At 42.4% G+C, this 13,326-nt stretch overlaps 1 protein-coding gene across 1 annotated transcript in view; it reads right to left on the minus strand.

Annotated features, from left to right (window-relative positions):
* RBM33 (RNA binding motif protein 33) overlaps positions 1 to 13,326 on the minus strand; it is a 135,950-nt gene that overhangs the window by 69,959 nt on the left and 52,665 nt on the right. The window contains 3 exon segments of the mRNA XM_017860563.1: positions 2,332 to 2,584; positions 6,636 to 6,844; positions 12,785 to 12,956. Coding sequence (XP_017716052.1) covers positions 2,332 to 2,584; positions 6,636 to 6,844; positions 12,785 to 12,956 — 634 coding nt within the window.

Below are 13,326 nucleotides of genomic sequence, written 5' to 3' on the forward strand. Positions count from 1 at the left end.
ACCCTTGGGAGTCCCTAATTCCCCACCCATCGGCAGCATCCACAACAGCCCAAGTTCTTTCACCTTCTTGCTCTCATGGCCCCTCTGAGCGGCAGCTGTTCTCCCACAGCTTCTTGCCAAAGGTCTGGAGGTAGAAGGGCTCCTTCTTGATCTCACTGCTGCTTCCAGATCCAGCTTTCATCTCATGCCACCAGCTGACATCCCCCAGCACCACACTGCCCGTCATGTCTCAGGGAGCTCAGCTCCAGTCTGAATAAACCCAAAGATGGCCCTGGCCGTGCCCTGCCTCAGATCCGTGCCGCCTCTGCCTCCAGTCCTGGTGACCATTCTACCCTTCCATCTCACTCCTCCAGCACCCTGATTCAAACAACCATTCAACTCTACAAAGCTCTCCCGTGACCTCCTTTTCACCGTCTCAGCCTCCTCCCTGCTGGCCTCTCCTCCCTGGCATCTACCTTATGATCCACAGCCCATCGTTATCCGCACTGCCTCCCCTTTACTACTTTGTGAAAACCATGACCCTCATAAACCCAACCGCCTGCCTATTCCACACCTAGTGCGTGCAGATGAGCACAGCTGGACACACAACCATGCTGACTGCCCTCACCTCAAATCCATGCTCCTCACGGGCTCAGCAGCCCCACCCATCCCTGCGCACATCCACTCTTCCAAAGCACGAGCGGATGCTCCATAGCTCCTTTCCTCAGACCTTCAACACGCTCTCCTACCTCCCCACTCTAGCTCCTTACTACCTACTGAGGAAACTGAGGCCACCAGGGAAGAACTGACACAAGACTTCTCCACCTGCCCACTCATCTGAGCTCAGGCTTCACCATCTGCCCCAACCGTGGAGGACTCCCTGCTCCTCCATCTCAGCAAGCCCACCTCTGGCACATGGTCCTGGACAAGACAAGTCTTCCTCTCATCTGCATCAATGATGTTTCTCCTTCTTCACTAGCTCTTTTCTGTTAAGTGCAATGAATAAAAAACTTTCTCTCAAGCCTATTGGCTCCCACCAATTATCATCCAACTTCTGTTTTAGCAAAACACAGTCAAAGTCTGTCAATACAGTGGCCTCAAGTTCGTGCCCCATCTCGGCCAGGCTTGCGCCTCCTTCTCCCCAGCTCCTTTATACTTGCAGGCAGGGTCTCACCTGGAGGAAGCCCCTTCATACCTGATCACTCTGCCTGCAATCTTCCCCGAACAGCCACATTACTAACTTACGGATATCCCTCAACTCTTTCCTGCTCAGTGAAGTTCACCCTGATCACCCTATTATTAAGAGACAACCCATCCCTTCCCCCCATCCTGCTCAATTTCTCACTGCATTTCCATCTTCTACCATGCCACATAAAATACTTATGTTTACTGGTAATAATAATAAGACTGTTAGAAAGCAAGATCATGGCTGAAGAAAGCTTTGTCTGGTTTGTTCATCAATATAACTCAAATGCCAAAAATAGAGTAGTAACTCAATAAATGTGTGTGTGTTCACAGATACATGAAGTTAATGCTTCATATAAATTGCTTGAAAACAGTTTCCTAGCTTAAGGAACATGTTTAAGTAAAAATCAGATCTGCATTTATTTGATTACAACAACTAAAAGATGGATATGTCCCCTCTCCATCAGCTGACACTGGAATTGAAGGGAAACATGCTACCTGGAACCAAAGAGGGACACTCACCACTGCAAACATCCTCACCGGGAGACTTATGAAGAGTCACAGATCAGCACTTTCCACTCAATTATACAATAAGAGATACACATTTTTAAAGAAATATACTTGACCCATCAAGCTAAAATCTAAATGAATGGGGAAGAGCCAAGGAAAACTCATCCTTACAAATATGAATGTGAAAACCATTTTGCCATAGCAACGGCTTCAGTGCAATAAACTAATAAATGCCTTCAGATGCACAGTAATCTATAACATAACAGATGCTCCTCAATATAGGATGGGGTTACATCCCAATAAGGCTATCGTTAGTTGAAAAGACCCTTAGTCAAAATGCATTTAATATGCCCAACCAATGGAACATCATAGCTTAGCCTCACCTACCTTAAGCAGAACACTCACATCATTCCACAGTTGGCAAAATCATCGGAGCTGGGAACCACAGCACCCCCTGCCCAGCTTCGAGCGAGTTTTGGGATGCCTGTTGCTACCCCAGGAGAGATCAAATCTCAATATTCGAACTATGATTTCTTCTGAATGCATACTGCTTTCACACTCTCACAAAGTCGAAAACGCGTCAGTGGAAAAATCCTAAGTCAAACCATTGGAAGCTAGGGCCATCTATGCTTTACAACAGTAAAAGGAAACACAGACCTTGAACAGGCGTGACCACCGTCCCTTTGAAGTGCGGGTTGATGTGTATGTTCTTGGGCTGCTGTGGAGTCACGGGTGGCGGGGTCATCATCATCCTTGGGGTCTCTAGCTGGGGAGGCATGTGCATTCCCTGAGGGGGGGATGGGTGGTGCGGGTGCTGCACCGGAAGCAGCGGCTGCAGCTGCTGCGGCTGGAACAGGCTTCTGATCGGCTGCTGCTGAGGCGGTGGTGGCGGTGGAGGGGGAGCCTGGGGCTGTGGAGGAGGAATTAACCTTGGAGAATGAGTCTACAAATCACAAAAAAAAAAAAAAACAAAAAACAAAACAAAAGTTCACCGAAATCAACATTTAAAAGAATGCTGATGTGTTACAAATTTACCCTGATTGCATTTGTAAAGTTACAATGGAAGAAGTCTGTAGTAACAATTTGTATCAAAACAGCAGGCTAAAGAAGCTTCTCTACTTCTTCACAGTGAGGGCTCTAGTCTCACAATTGAGTCAATCTCAAGGCAAGAAGGAAAACAGCCCCAAAGCACCCAGTGTGAATTTTGAAGAAAAGAAAAATTCAGTTCAGGGAAAAGAACTGCCCACACTGAGCAAAGCCCTGTGCCAGGGACAGAAGAGCAGCTGCCACGGCCCTCCCTGTAGCAGTCCTGCATCCCCCTCCAGGAACTCTGGTAAGCAAGGCAAGAGATGCGCACCAGTCACCCTGCTCCAGAACTGAGGCCTGAAAACAGGACAGGGCTACAAAGAGCCTCCAGGAGAGGCTGGGAGGGAGCTTCTCTGAGAGGGTGGCACCTGAACTCGGTGATGAAGGACAGAGAGGTGCAAGGCAGAGTGAGGCACAGATACCCAGAAAGCAGCAGAAGCAGCACAGACCCACCTGCTTGGTAAAACCAGGAGACCAGGAAAGAAGGTATGAAAATGACACACTCGAAGTGGTCAGAGATCTCGATTCGAGGCTGGTTATTTTGTCAGTCACTAGAGAGGAAGAAATCAACAACCGCAACAGCTGCTGTGGACTGAACCTTCCCCACATTTTAAGTTCCTACTATAAGGTCAGTAGAGAAAGTTAGCTGACCTAGCTCCCCACAGTCCTATAAAGTAGGTCCTATTTACTGACCTTTTACAAGATCAAGTAGTTGGAAAGCAGAAAAGCTGGAACCAGAATTCAGGCCATCTGATTCCACAGGTTTTGCTTTTAATCGCTAACCAAACTGGTCACACAGCTAATTAGCAGTAGACCACTACTAATTCAGTTGTCTAATTTAACAAGCTATTTTCCCTGAGATGATGCCAAATTATGGAGGGCTTTTGAATTCCAAGTAAATGATCCATTACTATGCCATAGACAACATGTTTAACAAGGGATCACGAATGATCTTTTTGGTAGGAAAATGATCATTCACAGCAGTGTGAGATGAACAAGGGCAAAGAAGATGGAAGGAGACCATCTAATAGGCTATGGCGAGAGCTGAAGCACAGGAACAGCCATAGTCTGACAAAGAGCAAGAAGACATCTCAGAGGCACAATGAGTAGAATTCTAAAACTAATCTATGAATGGCCTTAGCCCACCTATCCTTCCTCCACCAGCTCACATCCACTAGCACACACGCTCCCATATGCAGTATGTTCCCTCCTTAACTCATCGCATCTGTGCACATTTGCCCATGAGCGTGGGGATCTTGTCTATCTTATTCACCATTGTATCCCACAGATAGCACACGAACAGACACCGGGGCTTCAATTTTAATTGAACTGAGAGTGACCACAATGCATGGTCATTAATTCAAGACCACAGAGTTGTGAGGGAAAGATCATGTTTGTGTGATTAAACAAGTGACATTCAGGGTCTATGAAACCCATGTTTGCAGAGGTACAGGGACAGCTGGGAGACGGAGAAAATGGAGCTGGAAAGAGGTTAGGCTAGAGACTAAGACTCACTGAGAGACACTAGGTAACAGCAAGAGGAACAGTGCTGGGGAGACCGCTGAGAAAAAGGAGGACTAAGAACAAAACCTGAAGAAAAACACAACTAAAGAAAAGGGTATTTTGAAACTATTCAAAGAGATTTTAAATGCTCAATACCAAAAACCAGGAAATATTCAAGGGGATGCCAATGTTAATTAGCTTGATATAATCCATCCACAACATTTACATACCGTAACAGTGCGTTGTACCTCATAAATATATGCAATCAAAAATAAAAGTTTAGTTTGAAAATCAAAAGGTCAAAGGGAAGAAAGAAGAAACCATTCTAGATAAGAGAGTACATCCAAAACCTCATATGCCCAAAAAAGAGCTGCTCACAAAGAGACCATGTGTGATGGCCAAGGCCCCAGAGTGTGGTCCAACAGGACAAGGGGTCAGGTGGCATCTCTGAGGGCACCATTCAGGATTCAGGACAGGGAACAGAATGGAATCCAGGCAGCAAGGAGCCAACCAAGCAGAAAATGGGTACAAGCAGAGACATGAGGCAAAAATTTTCTTTCCAAAACTTTGGGGGTCAAGACTCAAAGAGACAAAATAGCTCTGGGAAGGGGAGTGAATAGGATGGAGAAAGCTTATGATGTAAGAGAACGCCGTTGGAATGGAGGATAAGATAGCCCTGATCTCATCATTGATTAGCAAAGATGAGACTATTGCTTACAAAGCTGTGTCAGTCTTAGGGTAGCTGTCTAGTTTACTCCTAATACACAGTAGGCTCTAACAGTCCAAATCAGTCACATTACAATCCAGAGATACGACGTCACCATCAGGACTGAGGACAACTGAATGTCCGTGACATTTTTAAAAGCATTAATGCCATCTCAGTTCAGCCTCTCTAAGGAGGCAGGTGAGAGATACATGCTCTTCCCTTCTTTGTGGTAAGAAAACAAGAGTTCAGCAACTTCTCCAGGATCAAAGCCATAATTACGTAAACACTGGTCTCCTGTGGGAGTTGTCTGGCCCCTAAAGAGGCCAGAATAATGAAAATGGCTATTCGACATATGGCAAGCGGAGGTTTGGGGCGGAGACAGGGAGCAATCAAGGAAAAAAAAGACAAACTGTAAATCCAGCCTTTTTGCTGTTAGAGATGCTCAAAAACAAAACAGCTGTGTAAGCAGACAGCAGTTCCTAGTATCATCAAATTGTGTACACCTACCTACTCTCCCTTTACACATCAGAGTTGGAATTCTCATGCTAAAACAAAAATTATCTCTTCTACTTTATCATTTCACAAATGAATGGCTCCTGAAATACAACATTTCAACAGAAGTGAAATGTCATTTTCTCTAAATTCAGATAAAAATGTAAAAAGGGCAAGTGGTAGACACAGTGGACACATATTTGTGTTAAATAAATTTTTCCTTCAAGATTGACTTCTAAGTAAAAAGCCATACAATCCCTAAAGCTTAACTGGTTGGGCCCAGTGGCTCATGCCCGTAATCCCAGCACTCTGGGAGGCCAAGGCAGGTGGATCACTTGAGGTCATGAGTTTGAGACCAGCCTGGCCAACATGGTGAAACCCAGTCTCTACTAAAAATATTTTTTAAATTAACTGGGTGTGGTGGTAAGCACCTGTAATCCCAGCTACTAAGGAGGCTGAGGCAGGAGAATCGTTTGAACCCAGGAGGTGTCGGTTGCAGTAAGCCAACATCATGCCACTGCACTCCAGCCTGGGCAGCAGAGGGAGACTCTGTATCAAAAACAAAAAAAGAACAAAAAAATCAACAATTCCTGTCTTTGTTTCTGAGATGTGCCATCTCTGAAATGCAAAGGACATTCCAATTGAAATTACAGGTACACGATTTATTCCTAAACTATAGGCTGTGAAAGCTTTGTATGGAGGATATTGTAATAATTCTGAGAAACTGATATTTAAGGAAAAATCTATGGTAAACAGTATAAAGGTAAAAATATTTTTATAAAATAAACAACTTCTGCCTAAATTCTATCTGTAATACCATCTTTCAAATGCAATACACTCAGAAATACCCCTCTGGAGGCTTTAGCAAGCAAAGTGCCACAGGAGCTTATGTCATCTTGGGGCATCAGGTTGCTCATGAATCCCTCCTCTGGAAGTATTTGTGGTACAGGATGATTTCTTACTACCAGATGACTGGAGTGCTGAATTTCTAATTCAGGATGACTGGAGTGTGCAACATCACAAGAGACTATAAAGCAGCAACTTCAGCCATTACTCCTGCTACGAACCTTTCATTTCAGACTAAGAAGAGAGAAATGTATAATAGGATACCCACAAAAGCTTACTGCCATTTGTTCTAAAGTTCTAGGGCTACTCCAATAAAATCTGAAGTTACCACGACAGGAGGCTGTGTAGGAAGCAACGCGGGTCTGTGGTCCTTCATCCTGCCCCTCTCGGTGCTCTCTCTCCTCTGGTCCCCCACACCACGACACATCAGCGGACCTCCTCGTCGTCCTCCCCGCCTGGAGCTGTAGCGTCCTTGTTTATGCTGTCGCTCCCTTTCTTCAAATTCAAGCAATGCTGCCTTGGCCTCTGCTGAAAGTTCTATGTGAAAAGATGTGTATGTGTTAGTTACTTTCCGAGAGCCCAAACTAGAGATCTAGGGAGAAAACAGGAAAGAATGATGTGACATGAAACTCTGCAACAGCCTGTGCTTCACCCGCGGGAAACACCTGACTAGCAGCGGCAAGGATGATACAACCAGCAACATGCACAACCCACCAGTGAGGTCTGAGAAATAAGAACAGGCTTTCCTTTATGATACAATGCAAGTGTCGCCAATCAATTTTAAATTATTTTCATTTGAGACCAATGATATGTGCTGAGTGAGGCTAAAAAGAAGTTGAAGTGAAATTTAACCACTGCCCTCACACTAGAAGGCATTTTGCAGTCACATCTTTTTTTTTTTTTTTTTAACCTGAGACACAGTCTCGCTTTGTTGCCCTGGCTGGAGTGCATGGCATGATCTCGGCTCACTGCAACCTCCACCTCCCAGGTTCAAGCGATTCTCCTGCCCCAGCCTCCCAGGTAGCTGGGACTACAGGTGCATGCTCCCACACTGGCTAACTTTTTTGTATTTTAGTAGAGACGGGGTTTCACCATGTTGCCCAGGCTGGTCTCGAACTACCGGGCTCAGGCAATCCATCTGCCTCAGCCTCCCAAAGTGCCAGGATTACAAGCGTAAGCCATTGCGCCCAGCCTGCAGTCACACCTTTTACTGATGGTGTATGCCATCAGTCAGAAGCTGGCTCTACCAGTCCTACACCAGTATGATTTTCTTACTGAAGCCAGTAGAAATATTAATAGCATACGATGATGGCACATAGATGCAAGAAAACAAATTCCTGGTCCTTCTCACTTAAAAACATAACTATTAATGAACTCACTCTGAAGTCAAGGTGATTTCATAAAGAATAAAAAACTCAATTTAATACATATCATTTCCGTTTTTCATATTTTCTTAAAACTTTACTGTGAAGCCTTCTTATATGCATGCAGACTGATAGAGAAGCCAAATCAAATGAGAGCAAAGTCACATGAGAAAACACTCATGCAAACACGTGTGGAGTGTCCAGCAGCTGCTCACTGCTCTGCCAAATGCTTTAGGGATACAGAAAACATGGGCATTGGCCCCAAGAAACTTCAGATGGCACATTATTCTATATTCCTAAAGGGAACGAAAATGATTTAGCCACATATGGTCCTTTTACAACACTAGCTAAATTGGGACAACAGATCTTACGCCACATTTTCTAAAAATGTCACTGAGTATACCAAGATGCCTTCTCCTGCCTTCTTCCCCAGCCAAGGGTAAGCTTTCAATATTACCAGAGTCTACCTTCTACCTTGGATCCCATCGTCATCTCCAAACTCCTCCAAAATCTCTAAGCCACATTTTTCTTGAAATTGTTTCTATGGTACCCCTCTCCCCTTCAAAGAAAACTAGACCCCATTTGAAAGAAAATTTAATCTCTTCTTAACCAGTATAGACTTTTATTCTAATCTTGACTACATGATTAGTTCACACACACATTTTATGCAGTGAATCAGCAATTATTTTTCTAGTGGTTCTGAGTGTCAAGATTAATTTCACTTTCCTCAGTAATAAAATGGTTTCAAATGACATCTTTAATCAGCAAGTGAAAACGCTTTCCTCCAATTGAGACAAGCTGTCACAAAAGGTCACCAAAATATGACAGGATGGAAATTACATTTGTAACTTCAACTGAAATGTTAATTTCCCTTTAAGTGTTTTCTGAACTATGTCTAGATTCTAAAGAGATACATACCTCAATGTAACAAAGTTTTACACTGTACTGTCCCTTTCTAAAATGTTAAGAAAAATATATTTGCATGCAAATAATTTTGTAATAGTTGAAATACATATAGAATACACAATTTGTTTGGAAAATAACAAAAGATAATCTGAGTTTTTTAAAAGACAACTGAATCAAGAAAATTTTAAAGGCCCTGCAACTACAAGGACCATTAAGTACTACTGCTGGCATTAGCAATTCTGAACTGTTTGTTACTACAGAGAAATCTCTTTCCCACAGATCCTCTGAAATCAATGATATTATTTCAAGAGAATATTTTGTGCGTGTACAAGCAGGTTCTTTAGGCTACAGCAATAAAAAACAACTTAAAATGTAACACATGCCAATGAAACTTAGAATAAAATAATCTGGAAGCCTACTCACAGATAATGCCTAACTAAAATAAATGCAGTCTTTGATTTATGGCTTACATTGCTCTCTAAGGCAATCCAAGGGCCACCTCCCAGACGAAGACACAGCTCTCAACTTGGAGGACTGGCAACTGAGGGACACTGGTCAGTGACACTGTCTTCAGAAATGGCGACTGGCTCTTTCACAGTGAACCATTCCTTACACATGCCTGCTCTGTAACCCTGCTCAACTGAGCTCCAGGAGGGAGTTAAGCACTTACACCCTACAACATCCTTTGTGTGTAATGAATTAATTTATTTCCTAAGTATGTAGTTCTGTACCATCCTTGGGAAAACTGAGAACACTGTCATTCAAATCTTTTTCTGTAAGGTTTAATTTCCACAATCCTGATTGAGCAAAAAAAGCTAGTTAATTAAGATCTTAACCTAGATGAAAGCCCAGAATTCTACTTCTAATCCAATCTGCATTCAAAATACCAATCAACAATTGTGGATAAAACTGTTCCTTAACTGCTGAGGCTGTCACATGTACGAATGTTTTTCACAGAGATGTGAATGTGAAAAAAGACTAAAAGTAACCAAAACTCCCTCCTAGATTGGAAGAGAACTCGTTTCACATGTAAAGTTTTAGAGTAAGAAATTGGGAATACCAGTGCATTATTTGATTCTCCCTTTTGAAGAATGAAGTGTTCTCAATACTAACAATGATATCAGTGGAAAAAAAAAAAGTACATCTCATAAGACAACAGGTACTCTGGTAGCAAGATATTTTAATCCCATTACAGAGCAGGCAAACAGCTTTACAGAATCAAATAAATGTAATTATTTCCACACAGAACCTGAGACTGTTCGGGTTTTTTGATTTTGATCTCTAGGAGCACACAAATAAACTGATGTGTAAAAATGTATTCAAATGTCTTGGTTTACCAAATATTGAGGCATTATCTCTTTTTCAATATATATTTCCTCAGATGTAAAATTCATCTTTTGTTTGGGGGGAGGTGCTGAAGGTAACAAGAGAATTCACTGTTTTAGGAAACCAATCTTTTGATGGACAGAAAAATCCTCCTTTGTGTTGGGAAAAATCCTAACTTCACAATTATCTGAAACTCATGTTTCCAAGCACCAAGCTTTCTTAAGTAATACAGAACAGAAAAGGGTACTTTTAACTATGGTTTCACCTGCCCTATCATCTTGCCAAACAACCACATTCTACACAAATGCAGTTAAGTGCTTTTTTCATTGTTTACAAGAATGGTCATTAATCAAACTGTTTACGTTTATAGCTACTCTGCCTCTAAGGACCTCATGCTCTTCCCCCATAATTCAAAGGAGAGGTCTTGCCCACCACAAACCAACCTTTCCAGCTTCTTGTCCCAGGATTACATGAACATAAAGCTGCCAGATGCCTTAAAAAGCAAAACAGATTTAATACAAGTTATCTAAATACACGAAATTGTAAATGACCTTGGAAAGAACAAAATGAGGGAAAAGTCCTGAGAAGGAGATGCAGGACTGAAACAGACACTAAGCACACATGCAAGCTGGCCATCACTGCAGAACCAGGATGTTACTAGTGGGTAGGTGGAGGGACAATGAACAGGGATGAGATGATGAAACCAGGGAGGTGGGAAAGGCAGAGAGGCACCACAAATCAGGGCAGGGTGGTACAGAAGAGGGAAGACGAGCCATGAAATCCACAGCCATCCCACAGGGAGCGGACTACAGAGTTGGGGAAAGGCCCCCATTTGTAATGTTGTCTAGCAAGTGAATTAATAGTCTTAGAACTTGTAGCTACCTGGGGAGTTCTCAGTGACTAAGCTTTTACACATCATGGTTTAAATGTATGTAATCATGGTTAAATGTATGTAATCAAAGCCACAGCCCAGATAACAAGACCCAACAAAAGAAGTAGTAGCCATAACTAATCCCTCTCTTCCTCCACCCCTCCCCAGTTCAGGAAGCCTTATGTCTTCCAGGTGGTGGCTGTGGGTTGCCCTTAGAATTCCTTAGTATACTGCCAGGTATGGAGAGCTTTCCTTTGTTCATCTCATCCCAAGCCAAGACTGACGCGTCTCTGCTCAAGTAAGACTGTTCTATGATATTACCAATTCCTCCTGTTGACATGTTTTGTTTATTCCCATCCTTCTGTTTTAAGATCTTCGCTCCATCTTTCACCTAAGGCCAATGCCAGACTCTATTTCTTAGAAATTAAAGATGTTATATTAAAAAATCTAAGGCCAATGCCAGACTCTATTTCTTAGAAATTAAAGATGTTATATTAAAAAATCTGCTTCAGATTAACTGGCAACTTCATACCATAACTTGAAAAAAGTCTAGGGAAATCTTGGGCCACAAGATGTAGTAGCAGTAAACTAGACCACAGAGAGAACACAAAGATTCTAGAAGAATCTCTCTGAACAATCTTGCCTAGTAAATTAAGGTAAGACTGGTTGACTACTGCTAACTTGTGCATCTTTGGAGATTAGCGTCCTTCTACAGAATTCGTATCTGCTACTTAAAGTACAGGCTCATGTTTTGGACAAAAAACGACTATGAATAACAGTTTTAAGAAGTAATAAAAGTAATCATGAAAGTTAAGTCTTGATTCTTATCTAGACCAAGACCAGACAGCAGGCAGAGCCCCTGTGTCCTCCTGCCCGCCTGCCCTCCTCCTCAGAAGGACAATATCCCAGTGGTTCTGGAAGCACCAGTGCAGGAGCAGCATTGCTTGGTAACTCATTAGAAATACAACTTTCTAGGCCAGGCGCAGTGGCTCACGCCTGTAATCCCAGCACTTAGGGAGGCCAAGGCGGGTGGATCATGAGGTCAGGAGTTTGAGACCAGCCTGGACAATACGGTGAAATCCCGTCTCTACTAAAAATACAAAAACTAGCCAGGTGTGGTGGTGCGCACCTGTAGACCCAGCTACTCAGGAGGCTGAGGCAGAAGACACTTGAACCCGGCAGGTGGAAGTTGCCGTGAGCCGAGATTGTGCCATTACACTCCAGCTTAGGCAACACAGGGAGACTCTGTCTCAAAAACAAAACAAAAAAAATTCAACTTTTTTGGGCTCTACCCTATATTTAATCAATCAGAGAAGCTGGGAGGAGGTCCCAAAATCTGTGTTTTAGCAAGTCCTCTGAGATTCTGATGCTCACTCAAATTTGGAATCACTGCTTTATTCTTTGCAGTGGACATTGAAAAACACTGTATAATGAGGGGTAGGGTCACTATTAAAAGTCTCTGTGAATCAGCAGCTGTCTAGTAGACCTTTCACATAGCAAGCTTTGCTCAGAGCGATTATTTCTACAAACGAGTCAGCTTGTCTCAGTAAAGACAGAGGAACCGCAGAAAACACACAAAAAAAGACAGCTATGAAGACACTAAAAGGTACAAAATATAAACCAGTCTTGTAGAGAATTCGCCCTGACAACCTTAGGGTCTTGGGAAGTGTCAACACATTCCCATAGCTACCATCCCCATGCCACCTTTTCAAGACTAGCCAGGAACCACATAGTATGTATAAGAGCAGCTCTAGGCCACAGACTCAAAAAAAAATTTTTTTTTTAATTATCTTAAACATTTTATTCAAGCATCTTAAATCCATCAACAGCAATGATTTTAAAGAACGAGTTTTACAGTACCATAACAGCACTCACTCCACGGTCCAGCCACTCTCCAGATGGCAGCCACAATTATCCAGTCAACCTTCTTTGCCTACTTTAATTACAGCAATACTATGGAGGAAGTTGAAATGAGAGTGAAGAAGGATGGGAGACAGGCAAAAAAGTTACCCAAAGTTTCTGGAATGTTCCTTCTCTCTCTAGTTACATCTGAGAGCCTAATAATTGTTCCTTCTTTCCTTTCAGTTTTGAAACGTAATCGTCCAGATTCTTCATCATCTTCTTCTTCTTCATCTGATTCTTCTTTGATGTCCTTTTGAAGTTCCAGTGTTTCCATACCTCCCTACATTGCAGACACACAAGGCAAAAAGAGAAGGGCAGCACGTTCATATTCTTTTGAATTAAATATTAAAGAATGCTAAAATATTTATTTATATTTACGAGGTAAAAAATACTGCAAAATGTCCTGTTAAAAGGCCACATGAAATCCTCAACTGACTCTAGGAGAAAATAACCTTAAACATTAACAGTTAATGTTCAAAAAAAAAAAAAAAAGAAAGGTCAAATTCTTGCTTGCAATTAATAGACAAAGTCCTACACATCATTGCTGCTTACACTTCTGAGAGAATAAACAAATTCCAAAAATTCCTGCTGGACTTATCGCTTTGAGTTTAACACAGATCATAGCAAAGTTCAATGTATTAATTAAACTA

The sequence above is a fragment of the Rhinopithecus bieti genome, unplaced genomic scaffold (assembly GCF_001698545.2).
Source record: "Rhinopithecus bieti isolate Rb0 unplaced genomic scaffold, ASM169854v2 scaffold_50877, whole genome shotgun sequence".
Taxonomy (NCBI): Eukaryota; Metazoa; Chordata; class Mammalia; order Primates; family Cercopithecidae; genus Rhinopithecus; species Rhinopithecus bieti.